The following is a 22,601-nucleotide window of genomic DNA, read 5'->3' on the forward strand; positions in this document are numbered from 1 at the left end:
AAACACCTGATCGCTAGTTTATCCATAGTCTAAAAACATTAACAGATCAATGGTAGATTTCAGTCTCAGTTTTTGTCAGAGAGGAGGAAAATTGTCCATTTTGAACAGAACTATCAGATGATAATGGCAAATCAACATACTCTGGCGCGAACATGAGCGCTTTCTGATTTGGGTTTCCACAAAGCTGCACTCTCAGAAAAACGTATAACTGTACATTTAAAGGTACACAATTGGTCCTTAGGGTACAATTATACCATTGTTTTATACCAGAGTCGCTGTCCTGCAGAGTTTGGCACCAACCCTGAAAGACATCTATGGAAGCTCTTATGGAGAATTAACAGCGAGGTTTAGATGTTGATGTTTTATTGAAAATGTTTGCTCACCATTATGGTGATCAGTGTTTCATTTAGTTGGGCAGTTTGACTCTTGGCTTTTTATGTGAGTTTGTGAGTTGTTTTTGATACAGTATTAATGAAACACTTAATCAAAAGAAACCATAAACGAAAATTGTCATGAAGAAAAAAGTTTGACTAACCTAATCACCAACAATACTTTCTTGCCACTGATCAGATAACCTGAATACTGATTTTTAAAATGTATTCTGGGGGGATTAGATGCACTCAGATATCAAGATACGATGGTGACATCCTTAATTCTGCAATGCATGCTGGGAGCCATGGGCGTTTTATGCTGTGGTGGTTTCGTAGGGTTGGAGCTTAGCTCTGTGGGACATCAGCTCTCTAGGACCGAACTTGTTTACCACTGACACATAGAGCCACAAAAATGTACCCTTAAGGGTACCACCGGCCAATTGTACCTCAAAATGTACAATTTTGTACTCTTTTTTTGAGCATGTGTACCTCCACCAGATCTTTAACGGAATCACGTCCTTATGCTCTCATATCAAACATGCGCAACGTTCAACTTGAAGTTCTTCTACACTTGCTGGGCAAACAGGAACACACTTAATTGCATTTCCAATAATTGAACAATTCTGACTGAGGTTGTCATAATTCATGCACAAAAGGGTGCAATGGAAAGTTTCCATGGATGTTAAAGGTTCTTCATGGGACCACAGAGGGTCCCATAACTCTTAAAATAAAGAACCTTTTAAGAGTTAATTCTTAAACTATTGTTAACTTGGAAGTGTTTACCAATGTATGATGCATGTCCATGAGCATTTTCATCAGAATAATGTCATTGCATGGCGAACAGGAAACCAGATTCTCCTAAATTGAATTCAGGAGTAAATATAGTCTGTCACTGGACCTCCTCTTCCCATCGCTTACACAGGAATTGTGTTCGATTATTCAACCGTAACGGTGTAATGAGCACCATAAAAATCAGCCTCATACAAACAAACATGCCTCAGATCTGATGCCCATCTGCATTAAGTTAAACACCTCCAGGAGTGTTGAAAAGTGTTTTGTTTGTTGCTTTTTAATACTTCTCGAGATGTAATGGAGCTCATTGCTGTCTGTAGGAGCAATAACTAAGATACTACGTAGGTATTACAGGCTATAACTTTTTTATTTCAGAAAATGGCAATGGGAATTACAAACAAAATGTCTAATGACTTTACTAATGTGTAGATTGAATAAAGAGTTTTCGTTTGTTTTATTGTTACTTACTGCATGTAATGGCAGCGCCCTCCTGCGGTGAGCGTGAAGAACTGCACGCCTGGCAAATGACGTCATCCGGGGCCATCACGTGACACTCCCAATCACATGACGAGCAGAAGCTGAAAACAGGAAGAAACGCATCAAACTCATATATTAATCAGGTAGAAGCTTGATTTGTTTTCGTCGCCGTTTCTACTAAAAGCATTTTTGGTGCAATTATTTGTACATAAATGACTGTATATCTACTGATGAAGTAAACTGTTCGTGTCATGCATCTCTAACACCCTCAACTTTGATATGCACTCAAGAATCACCGTTATTCTGACACATATTTGATGCAGAATGCTGTCTATGTATGTATTAAATGCATGATGTGTGTTTGTATGCTTTGGGAATAGGGTACTATGTGAAATGGCCGCAGCGGTGGAGAGAACAGATGATCTGGTGCGAGAGTATCTGATCTATCGAGGTTTCACCAGCACACTCAAACATCTGGACTCAGAGATCAAAGCAGACAAGGAGAAAGGCTTTAGAGTGAGTGAGTGTGTGTGTGTGTGTGTGTGTGTGTGTGTGTGTGTGTGTGTGTGTGTGTGTGTGTGTGTGTGTGTGTGTGTGTGTGTGTGTGTTCCTTGTTTGGCAATACTTGTTGTGAGGGCACAAATGTCCTCTGCTCTCTTATATAGTACAATTTAAAAACAACTCACTAGTGAGGACATTTGACTGGTCCTCACTAGTTAAAAAGGCTTATTAATCGGCCAAAACAAGTTTTTATTTAAATCAAATTTTTTGCACGTTTCTGGAATGGGTAGGTTTAGGGGTAGGGTCAGGGGATAGAAAATATCACTAACCTGATATAAAATCAATGGAAGTCTATGTAATGTCCTCACTAATATAGTGAAACAAACGTGTGTGTGTGTTCATCTCCTCGTGCATACTGGCTCATGCATTAACCTGATCTTATGTGCACAAGTGTTGTATAGAGGGCAGTATAATATCTTTAACAGGTTATTACTAAACATCATATGTGACCCTGGACCACAAAATCAGTCATGTGGGGAGATTTAGACACCATCAAGTTTACATTTACATGTTTGCATTTAGCAGACGCTTTTATCCACAGCGACTTACAACTGAGGAGTACAGGAAGCGATCTGTCATGAAGAGGCGAAGAAATGCAAAAAATGCCCTAAATACAAAGATTTAGATTACTCTGAGAAGAAAAAACTGAAAAGGGAGGGAAAAGAGAAAAATAAAGGAGGAAGAGGAAGATTTTTTTAATGATAAGATTAAGTGCTGATGGAAGAGATGAGTTTTTACCTGTCTTTTGGACGGAAGATCGTTCCACCAACCGGGAACGGTGAATGAAAAAGAGGATTTCATGCCTCTCTGTGATGGTACGTCACGCCTCCATAAGTTGAATAGATAAGCTTTCCATTGATGGATGGTTTGTTATGATGGGACAATATTTGGCGGAGATACAACTATTTTAAAATTGAAATCTGAGGGTGCAAAAAAAAAAAAAAAACATTGAGAGAATCTCCTTTAAAGTTGCCCAAATGAAGTCCTTAGAAAAGCATATTACTACTCATAATACATATTTTATATATTTACTGTAGGAAATTTACAAAATATCTTCATGGAACATCCATCTTAATATCCTAATGATTTTGGCATAAAAGAAAAAAAATGATAATTTTGACCCATACAACATATTGTTGGCCATTGCCTGGCTTTGTGTATCTGAAGGTTCATCACATCTGAAGGTCATGTGCATGCAAATATGAGTGTGCACGAACATGCACGAGTCAGATGTGCATGTTGTTCAGAGGCTCTGTTGATGTGTGTGTGTGTGTGTCACAGGTTGATAAGATCATCGATCAGTTCCAGCTTCTGATTCAGAACTATGACCTGACGGGTCTGAAGGAGTATTGGGCGTATCTGGACCGCAGGCTCTTCTCCAGACTGGAGGACGTCTACAGACCCACCGTCAGCAAACTGAGGACCAGCCTCTACCGCTTCTACGTCATACACAGCGTTCAGGTGCGCCACAAACACACTTCAGCCACAAAACTAAAGAGCAACATTATCAAATGTATTTTGCATGAAAGGGGGGAATACATTTTGTGCCATTTTCATAACAATTCCATACATTTACTCTAATTTTGTTTAGTGTAATAAGCTTGAAGGTAGTATTCAATTTAATTTATGCTGATAATTAATTTATACTGATCTTTAATTAAAATTATCATTGACATATTAATGACCATAAATATAATATATTATATAACATTATATAAATAGTAATTAATAAAAACAATGACAAAAGAAATGGTATTAAATATGTACTTAAAATAAATAGTAAATTAAATAATAATTATAATAAATAATTACATTAAGATATTCAAGAATGTTTCAATGTTGTACAAAATGTAGTTTATGCTAATTATTAAAAATATCATTAATATATAATTATATACCCAATATAACTAAATGTTACATAATCATAAAACTGCTATTATTTAAATGTTTAATAATAAAAAGCTATATTTTAAGGTAGTACATTTAATTTATGCTGATGATGAATTTGTACGGATCAGTAATAAAAATATTAATATATATCTGGATATAATATTCATAAATATATACTCAATATAAATAATAATAATGTTAAACAATTAAATGCTACTAATTCAATAATAATAAGATTAGTAATATAAATTAAATAAACTTATTTCAAAGTAGTAATTTATGCTGCTGATGTATTTGTACTGATAAGTAATAAAAAATGTTATAAATATAATATATATACTTAATATAAACAATATAATTACAAAATTAAATAATATATACTTAATATGAATAATAATACATATATAATAATAATAATATTCAACAATAACTAATAATAAATCATAATGAATAAATAAAAAGGTTTTGTTCGGTCTGTAGTTTACGGTGGGACACTTAGGCCTGTCACAATAATCGATATATCGCGCAATATATGTACATGACCTCAATTATTTTTTTATTTTTCAATATATCGCCCGTTATGTTTACATGATAATGAATGTCACCAACATTTTACTGGATTGTGCGTCATCTTGTATGTTTTCCAAAAGTGTTTCTCGGGCAGTTCCTTCACACACAGAGCGGTTATCGACAGGTGGAAAAAAAGGTGCAGTTTAAGGCGTTAAAGTGTTTTCCTGAACACTACTGACAGTTTGGAAGAATAATCCCAACAGGACTCGATTTCAAAGTCACAATCCCCCGTTCCGGAGCACATATACATGTCAACGCAGAATGACGAGTGTTAAAGGGAAAACGTTTATTTACTATTTATTCAATTTTTTAATTTAGGATGATATATATTTTTACCCTTAATTTCTATGATCTTAAGAATTAAAAGGTTGTCAGTTGAAAGTGTATAGGTCTCCTTGCATTATTATGCTGTTATAGTAGGATTATATATTCCGTGGCATAAAATGACAATAATATCGTTTATCGCAATTATTTCTGGGACGATATCGCGAAACAGAAAGTAGTTATCGTGACAGGCCTAGGGACACTCATATCTTGTCTCTTTTATTCTCAGTCGAGGAACCCAGAGAAGACGCAGGAGTTTTTCCAGAGGCAGGCGCTGGAGCTGCAGGGTCAGCCGGAGTGGCGGGAATGGTTCGCTCTGCCGTTCATTCCCGCACCGGAACAGAATCCCACCTTTTCTCCGTATTTTTCCCGCCAGTGGGCCGACACCTTCCTGGTGTCCCTGCACAACTTCCTCAGCGTTCTCTTCCAGTGCATGCATATCCAAACACTGCTGTCGCCCGGCAACCGATGCGGTCACTGTAACAACCGTTTAATATGGGATGGGGGCATTATTATTGTCCTTCAGCTGTGTTAATGGCCTTAAACAGTTAGTTCACCCAAAAAATGTGTCATTAATTCCTCCTGTGGTTGGACAGCCGTCAGACCTCCGTTCATCTTCACACACAGATGAAGATATTAGTGTTGAAATCCGATGGCTCAGAAAGTTCTTCATTGACACCAATGTCATTTCCTCTCTCAAGACCCATAAAGGCACTAAAGACGTCGTTACAAAGCCCATCTCACTACAGCGGCTCTACATAAAAATCATTTTATGAAGACACGAGTTTTTGTGCACAAAAAAAAATCAAATAATGACATATAGTGATGGGCCGGTTTCAAAACAAAGTTTCGAACCGTTATGAATCAGTGAATCGATTCATGATTCATGGTCAAACTGCCGAAATCACGTGACTTTGGCGATCCGAATCATTAAACGAATTATTTATGATTAATTAGTTTTGGAATCGGCCCATTACTATATAAGTCGTTATCTAGTTTTGGGGTTTTTTTGTGCACAAACTCTTGATGTGTCTTCATAAAATGATCTATCAACGTCTTTAGTGCTTTATGGGTCTTGAGAGAGGAAATGACATTGGTGTCAATGAAGGCCTTTCTGAGCCATCGGATTTCAACACTAATATCTTCATCTGTGTGTGAAGATGAACGGAGGTCTGACGGCTGTCCAACCACAGGAGGAATTAATGACACAATTTACATTTTTTGGTGAACTAACCCTTTAATGTGGCTTTGATGCTTAGAAAATTATTATTTAGTGTGTATTGATATATATGATAGTGCTCCTTAACAGCTTCACCTCTGCCTGCGCTCTTGAACTTCGACAGTGAAGTACAGAAAATCACGGGTCTTCAGGAGGAGAACGAGCAGTTCAGACAGATGGTGAGATCTCTTTACTAGCTGAGGTTGTCAGTAATGCCTGATGCATGTGAGATATGCAAACTTCAGTACAATACTACACAAAACACTCAAACGTGTGCAGGGATGAACTTACAATAGCAGAAGGGTATGGGATTAGTTTTCCACCAAAAGTATCACAGTATGCCATGCTGTTTTGCAAAAAAAAAAAGTAAAAGCTTGTTTAAAAAAAAAAGCATGCATCAAAACTTATTTAAAATGATATTGCACAAAACTGACATGTTTCAAAATAATGTTTTCCTTTAGTTTTGTGCTCTCTCTCATGTCGTTTTACCTTTCGCTTATTTCTGCTTGCTTATCCAAATTGTATGTAAATGAGGACGTTCTTAAGCATCACCATTGGTCCACTAGTTCTAGATTGACAGCTCCTCTAGCCAATCAATGAAAGAGGGCAGTTAAGAGGGATAAATCACCCTAAAATGAAAGCAAACTCCTCATTTGCCTACTCTGGTATTCTTTGAATGCCGTTGGCCCTTTTTCAGATAATGGAAGGAGAATTTGTCCCACTCCCATTTGTCCATGTAATGGCAATGAACAGCAACCAGCATCTAGCTTTTAAAAAAGGATGCAAAAGTAACACAGAATGATGGAGTAACACCACCAGCACAGCTCCAGGACTCTCCCGGCTCCTCCTTGATTTTATTCAGATAAAATCAGTACAGGTGGCCTATTGAGTTATTATATGGGATTGTTTTGTAACAAATTTAGTCCAGGACTTAAGTGTTTTTGGTTTGGCTTTGTTAATTATAGCATGTATTAAGGCCCATTTTTAAAGTGGAAGAAAAAACATAAAATGTCATGCATGTGTCTTTAAATGCAAATGAGCTTCTGCTCCCCGCCCCCTTTCCAGAAGAGGGCGGAGCCTATATACAAATTATATTTTTAAGGCATTAGAACAACACCAGGGTGAGTAAATGAGGACTATTTTAATTTTAGGGTGAACTACCCCCTTTAAAGTTTTGATTCATGCTTATTTTTTGATCTGTGACTGCTTTAATCTCGTAGAAGGGAAGTGATTTTGTTAAGGTGCGTCTGTCTGGCTGTCAGTAATCAAAAATCTCCCTTCGTTCCAGTTATTTGCCCTTCAAGGAGAATCCCGACTAAAGAAAGACGAGGAGATGGTGCATCACAAACTCCCGCCGTACGTCCAGCACATGGACCGCCTGGGCGACACTGAGCTGTGAGGAGACTGTAGGACTGCAGCCGTCCGTTTGTTTTTATCCAACCGCTTCACATTATAGAGATTTTACCAGTACGAACTGAAGATAATGAGACTGAGGAGCGTCTGCTTAGTGAATAAACATGCACTTGAAATGTTACTTCCTCACAATAGTGTTGATTGTGTCTGTGATCATTTCTGTGCATCACTGTGATACGGGTTCGGTACATCTGATTTAGGAAAAATCATGTAAAAGACACTTTTTTGCTACTCCAGCATACATGTGAAGCACACGAAAGCTATCTGCACAAATGTAAAAGTTTCTGTTCCTGTTTCTGAATGCGCTTTGAGCTCTCTGTGAAGATTAAATCATTTCAAACTACGATTCTTGACAAAAAGCCTCTTTTTCTAAAGTAAAAAAGCTGTTCAAACTGGAAAAGGGGAAAACGGAGAAAGGGAAGTGAGCGGGAAAATCAGGTAGTGTGTGTGTGTGTGTGTTTTCAGACACGTGAGCGATGTTTCATTTGTTTTCTCAGTGATCTCGTGTACAGTCAGAGGAACGTGAACATGACCACCCCGTCCAGAAACTTCTTCTCCACCTTCCTCCCTCAGGCCAGACGGACGCCTGGGAAAACGGCCCCGGGGTCACAGTCCTCGCCCACACAGGCCTCGCTGGGCCGGAAGGACGCCGTCACACAGGTACATCCAGTGTTATTGTACTATCATTGAGATACTATTAAACTCTTCACATGTTCATCTGTCTTTAGCGTGTAATGCTCAACAGTTCTTCTCTATATCAGTGTCAGTGTTTCTGAACTCCTGAAACGCCTCCATTGTAGTCTTGAGTTTGAACCAACACATCACAATAGTCCTCATTTATATAATTAATATGCATAATAAAGGGGTGGGCCTGGTTGAGTTAGTTAGTAAGGGGCGGGGTATTTCCAAACACTTGACCAATCACAACACACCGCTCCAGCCGACCAATCAGAGCACAGTGCTTTAAATTACAGTTTTAGTTATTTTAGTAACACTTTAAAATAAGTTTCCATTCGTAAACATGATACATGTTACGAATACATGATTGAAATCAAAAGTATCTGTTCATGTTATTTAATGGACCTGAACTAGCAATGAACAGTTTTATTATAAACTAATAATGAACTAATATTCACAAATATTAATACTGTAACAAATGTATTGTGCATTGCTAGTTTACTGTATGTTAGTTAATGCATTAATTAATGAGATCTTATTGTGTTGTGTTACAAATGTTTCTTTGGTAACTAGCGGAAATAAAATACATTTTTATACTGTTTTCAGTTTTAACTATAACTCTGGGACATCCACGTTTAGATGAAGGAAAACAGGTTTCTAGTAATGAAGATTGGAGCTAGATGTATTTATTATTTGTTTTATTTACTTATTGTTATGTTTATTTACTTTTTTCTTTATTCTTACGTTTTTTTTGTAGTTTCTCTAAACATTTTTCTGTCTTTCTGCTAATCTGAAGGTCTTTCTGTCTGTGATTTTTCAGTCCGCGAAAGCAAAAGATTCGCCTTCGGCGAAAGACGTGAAGACGGCCACGGTTTCTGCCGTGACGGTGGATTTGGCCACGGGTCATCCCCGACACAGAAGAGTGCATGACCACGAGAAAGAGAGAAAAGAGCTGCTCTCCAAACTCCCAGCGCAGGTCCGAGAAAACATCCGAACAAAGATCGTTCTGTCTCTCGCTCTCGTGTTCATGGCTTTCTGCCTTTGCAGACACATGGTCAAAAATTCAAGACTTTGACATATTTTGTGGGGGTTTTTTTGCCTGTAGTGTCTTGAATTAATTCTAATGGGGAGAAAAGATTTTTGAACCAATATCCAATGTTCATATTTCTGGTTCCATTTGTTAACATTAAAGCAGCATTAGGTAACTTTTCAACCTACATAATATATTTTCAAGACTCTTGTGATGATACATCGACTTACAATAGGTTGAATGACACGTCTGCCATAGCCTGACGGGGTCTGTATCGTTTTTAATCGTACTTTTAAACTTCGGGTTTCGGGTAGTAACCAGAGAACAAAAAGAACTGCAAAATTCGACTGCTTTACGGCATATACGTCACTTCCACCAACACACACACTTCCTTACATTCGGACGTGCGAGCCCAACTTTGTTCGTCGTATAATATAGTCATGTCCGAAGCAGCAGAGACAAATAAGAAAGAAAAGGTTTTGTTGGAGGAAAGCAATACGAGGAAACGGAAAAAGTGATGTGATTAAAGGCAGGACGAGGATCAACATGTGACCAGCGTTTGCTCGTCGGCGTGAGCTGAAGGAGGCGTGCCCGACCGATGCTGTCCTGCTTGTTACGGTGATTACCGACCACTCAAACATTGAACTGAAGGATCATATAGATTCTGTAAAACGCTAACCAATAGACTACTATAATGACGCTGGCTTGTAAACGTGAGCATCGTGATTATTTGGCGTTTGAAAAAAATAAAACCCATGAAATTATATTCATATGACATGCAGAAACATGTGCCACTGACTGCACCTGGGATGAAGACATTTCACACGCGCCGCCAGAAGAACACCTGCATGTGAACTCCTCCTGCAGTGTTCAGGGGAACTGTTAGTGCTGCACCAACCCGCGGGACGCTTTTATGAAGTTATTTGGCCCGCCCCGCACCACTGTATATATTTTTACAACCCGCCGCGCACCGGCGACCATTAAATAGACATACGGAATCCGCGGGTTATGAGACGACCCGCGCATTAGCTCAGGGCTATCAGGGCTGTCATGTCAACAAATGCACGCGCGATGGCATCCCCTGCTGTAGGATGACAGATCTTACGACAGTAGTTGAGCACATTATTTTTTCCCAATTGTAGGGGGACCCCGAGAGCAAAAGTTGCCAAGTGCTGCTTTAACTAAGATTAATAAATGCTTTAGAAGTATTTTTCATTTTAAGTTCATCTAATGTTGGAACCACTCTGGCCTTCTAACTGTTCCCTCGACTCGCTTGCGTTCTCTGGGTGACCGGGCTTTTTCTTCCCTTGCTCCAAAACTCTGAAACTCGCTTCCATATGAGATAAGACTTGCAGAATCTGTTGTTGTTTTTAAATCTTTTCCTAAAAGGTTAGTTTACCCAAAAATGAAATGTCTGTCATTAACTCCTCCCCCTAATGTCGTTCCACACCCGTAAGACCTCCGTTCATCTTCACACACAGTTTAAGATATTTTAGATTTAGTCCGAGAGCGTATGCAAGTGTATGCACACTATACTGTCCATGTCCAGAAAGGGAATAAAAACATCATCACAGTAGTCCATATGAGACATCAGTGGGTTAATTAGAGTCTCTTGAAGCATCGGAAATACATTTGGGTCCAAAAATAACAAAAACTACGACTTTATTCAGCATTGTCTTCTCTTCCACGTTCCTCCAAAAAGATTCAAACAGTTAATGAATCAGTGAATCGATCAATGATTCGGGTCGCCAATGTCACGTGATTTCAGCAGTTCGGACTGTTCGGACAGTTCGCGTCAAACTGCTGAAATCATGTGACATTGCTGACCCGAAGCATTGAACGTTTCACTGATTCATTAACCGTTTGAATCTTTTTGGACCCAAATGTATTTCCGATGCTTCAAGAGACTCTAATTAACCCACTGATGTCTCATATGGACTACTCTGATGATGTTTTTATTCCCTTTCTGGACATGGACAGTATAGTGTGCATACACTTGCATACGCTCTCAGACTAAATCTAAAATATCTTAAACTGTGTGTGAAGATGAACGGAGGTCTTAGGGCATTTACTCATTAATGAAATCATTTTCTTTTTTGGGTGAGCTTACCCTTTAAAACTCACTTTTTTAGACTTGCTTATATGTGATTTTATAGTTTTGTGTATATTGTATTTTTGTCATCTAATTTAGTATTTTGGGGTTTTTAGTCATAGCATTTTGGGGTTTTGTATTTTTTTATTATATCTTTTTTGTATTTTTTTATTATATCTTTTTTACATTGTGTCTTGTAAAATGCTTTGAGAAGTTGAATTTAAAGGCGCTATATAAAATAAACTTTATTATTATTATTGAAGTGCTATTATTTAAATTTGGAAAACAAGTCGAAAATCCCGGCATGATCCATTATCCCTCATGTTTCTCCGTGTGTATTTTTGATTTCCACAGAGTTCAGAGAAGAAATCCGATTCGGATCCAGACACTCAAACCGAAGCTTTTCCTGACCAAACGGACTCCACCAATCAGACGCGAGTCTGTGAAGTGGGCGGAGCAGGAGTGGAGCAGCCCTTTATCAAGCTGAGTCAGGAAGAGTATGGAGAACATCACTCGTCCATCATGCACTGCAGGTGTGGACAATCAACATTAAAGAAGACCTATTCTGCTTTTATACATGTTCTTCTCTATATCAGTGTCAGTGTTTCTGAACTCCTGAAACGCCTCCATTGTAGTCTTGAGTTGGAACCGACACATCACAATAGTCCTCATTTATATAATTAATATGCATAATAAAGGGGCGGGCCTGGTTGAGTTAGTTAGTAAGGGGCGGGACATTTCCAAACACTTGAACAATCATAACACACCGCTCCAGCCGACCAATCAGAGCACAGTGTGCGTTTCAGAAAGGAGGGGCTTCATAGAGACAGAACTAAACAGAGCGTTACTGACAGACTGGGAAGAGAGGAGCCGCAACAATGGAGAACATGAGGAAATAATCAACATTCAAGCAGGAAAAGCTGCTCTAGTAGAGAACAAACACAACATCAAGAGTTTGAAAACAGTCATAATATACTTTCTCATAATAATTATCCTCTTATTACACTGGCTGTAGGATTACTGTATGTAAATGAGCTCTGTTGCGATTGGCTAATCTCTCTACGGTGTTGATACGTAAATGTAGGTGGTCACATGTTAAAAAGCTTATGGTAAATTTTGGGTTTCATCATATGAGCTCTTATTGGCATCATCATTTGTGTTTGCGCTTTTTTAGGGTGGACAGCTCGGGCAGAAAGGTGGCCAGTCTGGATGTGGACGGTGTGGTGAAAGTTTGGGCCTTCAATCCCATCATGCAAACCAAAGCCACGATCATGTCCAAGTCTCCACTGCTCTCTCTGGAGTGGGCGGCCAAACCTGACAGACTGGTAAATCACAGCACTGTTCACGAATAAGCCCAGTTAGCCTCATAGCATAATTGCCTAAGTAATTTTTTGTTCAATATGATCTGGGCAATTATGCTATGAGGCTAACTGGGCTGTCATTTTTTAGAAAAATCGAATGGATATCAAATATCAAGCAATGTATTTGAATATATTCAAATATCTACAATATCTGCGGCTCTTTTTATTGATGATGTTCCCCGCGGTGGAGAACACTCATTCGGAGTGCACATACGTGCCTGGCACACACAGGTATTTGTACGTGTAAGTAAACCGTTTGTTGCAAATTTGGCAAACTACCTCCCCCCTACATCTTTAACGGTTACTTTACCATCTACGGTGTAGAACCCCAAATGCTTCCAGACACTACTTTTAAGATGGGTTGGGGTCATAATTGTCCACTCAGGCTGGCCGTTATCTTCCATTTTCAAAACAGACTGGCTATTATTCACTTGATTTGGTCATGGGCCTACGCTACAATACGTATAGAGCGCCCTCTATTGTATGAGATGGCAAACAATAAAATAAAAAACAAACAGTCTAATCATAGACTGTAAAAATGAGCTACAGGGCTCTTTAAAAACCGGATAGTTTATTTATAGTTTGATTACGGATATTTCACGTCATGTTCGAATGCATATTCGAATATTGAAAAAAAGTGACAGCCCTATGGCATATACATTAACAGTGCTTGTTTTTTTTAAGCTGTACATGTTGCTAAAAACAGTATTTGGTTGGTTTTCTTGGTTTATGTGGTGTTTTACTCCTGCAGCTGTTGCTCGGGAGCGGCGTGGGCACGGTGAGGCTTTACGACACGGACGCCAAGAAGAGTTTGTACGAGATGTCAATAGACGCCGTCCACCCACGGTGAGTCTACACAGATCACTAGTGCTGGGCATTGACACCAGTGTTGGGTAAGTTACTCTAAAAAAGTAATTAATTACTAGTTACTAATTGCATCTTCAATAGTGTAATTAGATTACTGTACAAATTACTCCCCAACTGAGCAAACCAAGCCAAAGGCACATGATTATATGAGATATGATTCATTTCAATAAGTTGTTCATTATCTTTCAGTATTCCTTCTGATGTTCATTCATGCTAATTTGGTGCTATAACTAGTAGTAAAGCGGAAGAAATGATCGGTTCACGAGCCGCTTGAACTTAAAAACTGAATTTATTACTTGCTATTTGTTATATAATTTCAGAATTTGAAAGTTGATCCTTTGATATAAATAAAAAGTATCAATTATTGCGATGTATTGGATGGGAGGCGCGACAAACAATGTTTAGTGTAGATTTCTTCATGCATCAACTGAAAACAACATGGTCTAAAAGATTGAATCTTGGGATTTAGGAAGATTTGAGAAGATTGCCCATAATGCACCAGGATTTAAATCTTAATTTCTTATTCCATGTGTGTGTGTTCAGGATCCTGTCACTGGCCTGCAGTCCCAGCGGGACGTCGTTCGTTTGCTCCGCGGCGGCTCAGGCGGCTCATTCTGCGGTCATGATGGAGGGCGATGCACGAGGGTCCGCTCCCGTATCCGGACATCTGCTGCTGTGGGACACCAAAACAGTCAAACAGCAGGTCTGAAGCCAAACATCACCAACACCTAAATCTAACGACCGCACACTGGTTTTAATGACATTTATCTTGCGGTTATTGCATTCAGCTGCAGTTTTCGCTGGAGCCGGGACCGGTCGCCATAAACTGCACTGCGTTTAACCACAACGGAAACCTGCTGGTGACCGGAGCGGCGGACGGGATCATACGACTGTTCGGTAAGAAGGCTACCATGGTGACAATTTATTTTCTCTGTTTATTTCTATAGCGCTTTATACAATACAGAAGCAGCTTCACAGTGATGAACAGGTGATTTCAGCTGAAAAGAAGACAATAGTGGCATTATTCAGCCCAGATCAGTTAAATATTGATTAAATTAAGATCAATAACAGTAGTTATGTTTCCATTCACCTACTGTTATGGGATATATTTGGGATATTGCATTAAAAAAAATGCTGGATGTAAAAGGCGAGATGCGGATAAACTCTAAAAATGCGCATAAAACAAATTTGTGCTCTCAAGTGAAGCAGATACTTTATCCGATAAGAAAACATGCACATGAACTATGATGGAAACAAATTTACTGAATAAATCCCTCGATGCGCAACAAGAAAATCACATGACTTTGCCTCAGCTGAGGCTGTGATTGGCTAGCTGGACTAACCAGTGGAACAATGACATTGCAGCATCTCAAATGTTGGTTTGGTTGCTCTGAAATGCCAAATTCTGTGATCTGAATGATTGGGTTTAATTATGATGAATCATATTTAATTTTTGCTGTAAAACTGCTCTACAGAAGACATTTAGAGTCATAATTCAGCTCAAGGTTGATTTAAAGGCAGTTCAATAACATTGGCGATGCTGCAAAGTTAGTGTCATCAGCTCAATTCAGCTTCTGTTCATATCTGATAGTGTCATTCCTGATGCCGTTAAATCAATATTACTGAATGTTAATTACCTTCTTAACACCGAGTGGCTCTCATTTAATGAATTAGCATGTTGAATGTTTCTCTGCAGACATGCAGCGCTATGAGAGCGCGTTGAGCTGGAAGGCTCATGATGGAGAAGTGTACAGCGTGGAGTTCAGCTACGATGAGAACACGGTCTTCAGTATCGGAGAGGACGGGAAGGTGACGGGAATAATCGCTGATCAATGTCACAAACACTAATGAGCCACACACACTGATGTTTAATGCTGGGTTTCCAAAACGGGGGTTTGCGAGCTGATAAAAAGCTAATAACTAATTATATTTATTGTCAAATTTAAATAAATAAGCTAAATGGGGCTGCACGATAAATGCAATATAGCTTACCAACGAACAACTATTGGCTGATTCTGATACCGATATTCGTATTTGAACTTTTGTCATTTAAGAAAAAAATAAGCATGTTTTAAATTAGCAAAGTCCAAAAAAAATTACTAGCTAGTTTATTACTGCATCATCTTATAATTTTAATTAAATATGGATTGGATTCATTTAACATTCAGAGGCTATTCTTGCTCATATTTTATGCATTATAGAACTTTTAATATTTCTTTATTAAAGAGAAAGACATAATACAACTCAGTGGCTTCACGCATTAAATATTATTAAACTATTGATTTGCTATACCGGCCTTTTTCATGCTATAGCCGATATGCTGATGGCTGTAAATGATTGATGCATCTTTACTTAAAATATTTAAGTTTCCCCTGATATTTTATGTCTCAGGGATTTAGCTGACAAAAAAGTTTGGGGATCCCTGTTTTAACGTCTTTCAGCAGTAAAAATGGTGTTAGAGGTCAGGTTCAGTCACATTAGCGACATTTTATGGGCAAAAAAGGTCTATTGTCTAAGGTCAGCAGCTTTCTGTCAGCTTTCTAAGGTCAGCTTTCTGCAAATTCAACAAGCAATGATAAATGTGACGCACCTTTAGAGTTCGATTAATTACAGTGAATCAGTTCTCTGATTCAATTCAACAATTAAAAACTGTCCATCTGAGACTGTTGTATTTACACATCATGTTGTGTTTGTTGTCAGTTTGTTCAGTGGAATATCCACCGCTGTGGCGTGAAACAGTCGGAGTACTCGCTATCCCAGGAAGCCGTGGGGCCGTTTGTCCTGTCGGGTTACAGCGGATATAAACAGGTTCAGGTTCCCCGCGGCCGTCTCTTCGCTTTCGACTCTGAGGGCCAACATGTTCTCACCTGCTCCAGTAATGGAGGAAATATCTACCAGGTAAACGTACATTTACCAACCAGGAATTGGCTCCGTTTTGTTATTAGGTTATTTCTTTTTTGCCGTCTCTGTCATTTTCAATTAGGGCTGGACATTTTTACAAATCATTGTTTTTAATTCCAGCACCTGAATTTTTTCCGCCGCTGTGTAATATCATTACGCCGCTGCACCCATGGTACGGCAGCAAAGTTTCCTGATTATTACAAAGGAATGAGAGTATAGTTCCTAGCCATATCAGCCTAGAAAACAGCAACTTTTCATTTTCTGTTGGTCTTAGTACACAATTACCCCTTTTCCACCAGAATGAACCGGCTTGATAGGCCGAGTCAAAAGAGCCCACCCTCGAGTCTCTATGACATAATTAATTGTTCTGCATCTGCCAGAGTGTGGGCGGGCTTTTGATATCGCAGCTGTACTTCCTGCTCTACTTCCTGCGCTCTACTGCGCAGACTCGGTCCCAAGATGTCCGCGCCGTGCAGGCCGCCTAAAAGCTTCAAATCTGCCAAGCGGAAACGGATGATGTCGAGTCGTACATATTTTTTTACGGTCTATGGCTAGAGCCACCACAGAGCCAGGTCTTACAACACTGTATACGACAATTCACCATGACGTCACAACAGTAATAAACGTTCTTCCGGGTGGCAAAAGCCGAAGCGTTCCTATGGCAACGCTAGTATTCAGACATAGTTAACATGATTATTAAGGGACCGATTAATTAATTCAGGAGATAGCAATACATGAAATGCCTAACCTTGGTCTAGTAGATGTAGTGCTAGTCTAATACCACAATTTTTAAATGAGCTTCAGCCTACCATTGAGTAGTTATTTTAGTGACTGTTGCTGTTTGAATTACAATATGTTAGGCCATCGTAGATAGTCTATTTCCCTGTTCTCTGCTTTTCAACAAATCCTTTGCACACATTTTTTCTTTATTTTTTGTATCTGAAGCTATAGCAGCAACATTGAAAGTTCCGGTGTCTGTGTTTAACACGAAACCTTGTGTGATTGCGGCCGGCTCGCGGTGCAGTCATGCTGTTTCCCAGCTGATTTGATGCAATGATCCACTTTAATGACTCGTGGCATCTGCAATATCTCACAAACTCCCGATGTTAAAATATGTTATATTTATAATTTTATATGGAACTAATCACTACACCTGTTAGCAGTCATGTAAACATCCATTATTGATATAAAATAGACGAAATCACATGAACAATTACACAAAAACCTTATTCCATAGTTATCGTGTGTTTATTAGCTTCTTAGTTCACGCGTAGAAATTTAGAATAGGCCCGTTCGAGCCAGAATGAGGAAATGTCCGAGACAGTAGGAGAGAGGTCTGCGCATGTTTTAACTCTTTTATATCGAATAATTCCGTGAGAAATGAATAGAAATGGTATTCTGTATGACGAAATATTTTGCAAACGTGATATGTCAATATTTCTCCAAATATGAGGACTTTTAAACTAAGAGCTAAACTGAAAGCTGTTCTTTGCGATCTCTGTGAACACAAATGAGCCAGTGAAGACGAGAGAATAAAGTGCGTCTGATAATCTATTCAAAATATCATTCATAACGGGTCGATAATAATGCAGTCCTGACATAAATTAAGAATTGAATGTCACTGCAACCCAGTTTTATCATAAACAGTGTTCAAATATCAAAGCTGGAGTCTTTAATCTTTCTGATGATACTGAGTTTGTCCAGATAATGTGTGATGAGCAGTGAATGTTGAACAATAGTAATCTGAGGCCGTATGATCTTTGAATCGTAAGGGGTTAAAAGAGATCTAAAGTTTACTAATATTAGTCTCGAAATTCCCCAGCTGAAGATAATTATGCTCTGCTATGATTTTGTAGATGGACCATTTTGAGAATACTTCTCTGTAGCGCCACTTTTGACGACGTCCACTCGCTTTAGCCTCCTCACCCACAGGTTTTGCTGCATATATTTACTTCTTTCTGAATGAAATCGATAAAATCCTACACCTTTTCCTGTATATCTGATGGCGCAACCCCAAACACAACACGTTTTCGTCATAGTTTCAACTTTAAACAACAGCAATGTTCTTAACTATGTTACTATTTACAGTAGCCGGCTGATCTCTTCAGTTTGTCAGTAGAAGCCGCTCGCGTTCTGCCACCCGGAAGTATCTTGAGGCGATTGTTTACAAACATTCTGAAATGGTCTATAGGTTTCATCTTTCTCAGCAACGCTAGCGCTAACACAAACACACCAGGCTTGTTCGAGATGCATCTGTGCTGCGCAGACCAATCTGCGTATGATATCAAAATACAGCATGAGTGATTCAAAACCATAAGGAGTCGTATGCTCTCGCACAGCATCTGGAACAAGCCTTCCATCAACAATGACAAACGTTGCATTACCATTAATTGACATGGCTTTACGAACCAAAATCGGCATCAAAACACTGTGAATCCAACGCATTCATGTGGCTCGCCGTGATTTGTATAGACGGAGATTACAATCGAGCAGCTGTTAGCTCCATTAGCTGCTATTTCAAAAATGGCAGATCTCAAGTTTTTCTTGTTGGTCTTACTTCTAGCCCAGAAATGTTTTAGTGCTACCTGAGAACAACTTTTCTTGGTTTGGAGCTGGAGCTTTCGCTGTGGAGAGACAAAGAACCGATTTGAAACTAGGCTCTGGCTCTGAACCAGCACCAGCACTGCCTTGGTTGAAAAGGGGTATATGTAACTACAGAAGAGTTGAGTTTTAAATAGAAAAAATATTGACATTCTTTGGTCATTTTTTTTTTAGCAAGATGCTAACGGTCTAATCAGATTCAGTTATCTGTGCTAGAAGTGCTACCGCCAGACTCAAGAGATCGGCTGAATGGATTCGAAAACTGTAACAACTGTTTAACTCTAGGGGTGTTGGAAAATGATAGTCTGACGTTGTCATACTGAGATTCTGAGTCTGATACTGCTCAATTGAGCTGTGATCATGGGGCGTGTTTCAACGGAACCAGGAAAGACCTCAATTTAATAAATCTACAGTCAATCTGAGCAACAGAGTGAGTGACGACGTATGTTGAGTGACGCATAGTTGTCAACAGAACTCAACTGAACACATGCTGGAAGAAGTAGAAGATGATGAGTGTAAATAATCTTTGCCGGTGTTGTAAAAATAATTTAAGGATACACGGAGTACTAACCAACACGATCATCAATTTTGAGAGAAATAGTGAAGGTGAATGCATAGACGAACAAGCTCTCCATTTAGTAAACAAATTCAACCCCAGCGCTCTTTGGATTACGTTACTGTTGATCATATGTCCATCATTGTACAACCCCAAATCAGAAAAAGTTGGGACAGTATGGATTGTGCAAATAAAATACAAAAGAAGTGATTTCTAAAATTACTTTGACTTGTATTTCATTGCAGACAATATGAACACAAAATATTTCATGTTTTGTCTGGTCAACTTCATGTCATTTGTAAATATGCATCCTTTCCTGTCATTCAGACCTGCAACACATTTCAAAAAAAGTTGGGACGGTGAAGCATTTACCACTTTGTAATGTTGGCATTCCTTTTCACAACACTTAAAAGACGTTTAGGGACTGAAGACACCAAGTGATGAAGTGTTTCAGGTGTAATTTTGTCCCATTCTTCCTGCAAACAAGTCTTAAGGTGGGCAACAGCACGGGGTCTTCGTTGTCACATTTTGCGCTTCAAAATGCTCCACACATTCTCTATTGGAGACAGGTCGGGACTGCAGGCAGGCCAGTCAAGTACCCGTACCCTCTTCCTCCGCAGCCAGGACTTTGTAATGTGTGCAGAATGTGGTTTTGCATTGTCTTGTTGAAATATGCATGGACGTCCCTGGAAAAGATATCTTCTTGAAGGCAGCATATTATGCTCCAAAATCTCTATGTACTTTTCAGCATTAATGGTGCCTTCACAGAAGTGCAAGTTACCTTTGCCAAGGGCACTGACACAACCCCATACCATGACAGACCCTGGCTTTTGGACTTGTTGCTGGTAACAGTCTGGATGATCCTTTTCTTCTTTGGTCCGGAGCACACGGCGTCCATTCCTCCCAAAAAATACCTGAAATACTGATTCATCTGACCACAGTACACATTTCCACTGTGTGATGGTCCATCCCAGATGCCTCCGAGCCCAGAGAAGTCGACGGCGCTTCTGGACACTGTTAACATAAGGCTTCCTTTTGGCACAGTACAGTTTTAACTGGCATTTGTGGATGTAACTACATATTGTGGTACTTGACAAAGGTTTGCCAAAGTAGTCCTGAGCCCATGTGGTGATATCGCTTATAGATGAATGACGATTCTTGATGCAGTGCCGCCTGAGGGATCGGAGATCACGGTTGTTCAGCTTAGGCTTGCGGCCTTGTCCTTTACGCACTGAAATTCCTCCAGATTCCTTGAATCTTGTAATTATGTTATGCACTGTTGAATGTGAAATATCCAAATCTCTTCCTATCTTTCTTTGAGGAACATTGTTTTTAAACATTTCAATAATTTTCTCACGTATTTGTTGGCAAACTGGCGATCCTCGGCCCATCTTTGCTCCTAAAGGATTAGATCTTTCTTGGATGCTGCTTTTGTACCAAATCATAATTTCAATCACCTGTTGACATCACCTGTTTCAAATCACATCATTATTTAACCCTTTTACCTCATTACTAGCCCTAAATTGCTCCTGTCCCAACTTTTTTTGAAATGTGTTGCAGGTCTGAATGACAGGAAAGGATGCATATTTATAAATGACATGAAGTTGACCAGACAAAACATGAAATATTTTGTGTTCATATTGTCTGCAATGAAATGCAAGTCAAAGTAAATTTAGAAATCACTACTTTCTTTTTTTATTTGCGTTTTCCAAACTGTCCCAACTTTTTCTGATTTGGGGTTGTATAAAGCACATTCACGAGAGCACCATGGTGTTCGTATTGAATCCATTTTGAGATCTGATCAAATCAACACATCAGTACCGATACCCAGGCCTATTATGAGTCTGACGCATTGATATAGTATTATATTTTGAATTAGTTTGTTTCATTTGTTTTTATCTTAAAAGTTTAAGTAATGAAATCTAGTAAATGTAACCCATCTTTTCTCTTCGTGTAGTTAAGCAAGGCAGACGCGGGTCTGGAGAGCGTCTTGTCTCTCGGCGGTCACAAGGCTCCGGTCGTGACGGTTGATTGGTGCTCGGCGATGGATTGCGGCACGTGTCTCACCGCGTCTATGGACGGCAAGATCAAACTCAGCACGCTGCTCGCTCAGAAACCCTGACCGCAGGAATCAAGCACAGCGGATCAGAGGAAGATGAGGATGAAGCAAAACTTCAGCTAAAGTTTTACTTACATGATGCCAGTCACCACTAGAGCATCAGAGCTATGTTACTGATTCAAAAATGATGAATTTACACTTGCACAGAATGGACGTTAAATAGTCCCTTATAGATCCAGAGAATTTATGCATTTATGTTTCTGTGATGTTAGTGATGTCTGAGCATATGCGGAGAAATGTTGTTACTTGAGAACGAACAAACAAACAATGAACAAATATGACTCCGTCAGGTCAGTGAGGAAGGGCATTAGCTTCACATTCATGTTTCTGTTCTTCTAAGATGCTGTTTGTTTCTTACTGCTGGGACCTCAAAATGCAACTTAACCAAGTAATAAAGTATTTGAATGACGTTCATACATTTTTTTTTTTTTGCATCTGTATCCTGTACTTTCAAATAAATATGATCAATTAACAAAATCATGTCATTAAAAGTGTTGTTTTGAGGAGCTCGGTTGAATTATAAATGGAAAACGAAGTAGCATTTGTATTTTTACAGGTCAGTGGATATCCAGGTGCACGAGGTAGATATTTAAATGTCTTTAAATGTTAATGTAGCAAAGAGTGTCTTTTTATTTTGAAAGAGGTACATTTTTCACTGGTGCTTATTAAAATAAAAGGTCACACTGAGTAAAACTGAAAACATTCAATCATCCTTAAAACCGCTCACTAATATAAGATGTAATCAACTCAATGACCATTGAAACACATTAAAATCTACA

The 22,601-nt window shown here is 39.0% G+C and overlaps 1 protein-coding gene across 1 annotated transcript; it reads left to right on the forward strand.

Moving 5' to 3' along the window:
- The first annotated feature begins 1,660 nt into the window (after positions 1-1,660).
- wdr91 (WD repeat domain 91) lies at positions 1,661-22,236 on the forward strand. The gene is made up of 16 exons (XM_067423598.1): positions 1,661-1,783; positions 2,021-2,156; positions 3,483-3,662; positions 5,215-5,421; positions 6,300-6,383; positions 7,493-7,599; positions 8,115-8,277; positions 9,116-9,271; positions 11,772-11,950; positions 12,592-12,742; positions 13,530-13,624; positions 14,189-14,348; positions 14,434-14,542; positions 15,342-15,454; positions 16,346-16,543; positions 21,661-22,236. The coding sequence occupies exons 2-16, from the start codon at positions 2,034-2,036 to the stop codon at positions 21,823-21,825; spliced, it is 2,190 nt and encodes a 729-aa protein (XP_067279699.1). The 5' UTR covers positions 1,661-1,783; positions 2,021-2,033; the 3' UTR covers positions 21,826-22,236.
- The last annotated feature ends 365 nt before the right edge of the window (positions 22,237-22,601 follow it).

Source organism: Pseudorasbora parva, chromosome 18, assembly GCF_024679245.1.
Source record: "Pseudorasbora parva isolate DD20220531a chromosome 18, ASM2467924v1, whole genome shotgun sequence".
In the NCBI taxonomy this organism is placed as follows: domain Eukaryota; kingdom Metazoa; phylum Chordata; class Actinopteri; order Cypriniformes; family Gobionidae; genus Pseudorasbora; species Pseudorasbora parva.

What these genes read in the sequence shown, in the direction of transcription:
- wdr91 (XM_067423598.1), top strand. Translation starts at nt 2,034, where the DNA reads ATGGCCGCAGCGGTGGAGAGAACAGATGATCTGGTGCGAGAGTATCTG. An exon ending in ACAAGGAGAAAGGCTTTAGA is followed by an intron (nt 2,157 to 3,482) that starts GTGAGTGAGTGT and finishes TGTGTGTCACAG; the next exon opens with GTTGATAAGATCATCGATCA. An exon ending in ACGAGCAGTTCAGACAGATG is followed by an intron (nt 6,384 to 7,492) that starts GTGAGATCTCTT and finishes CCTTCGTTCCAG; the next exon opens with TTATTTGCCCTTCAAGGAGA.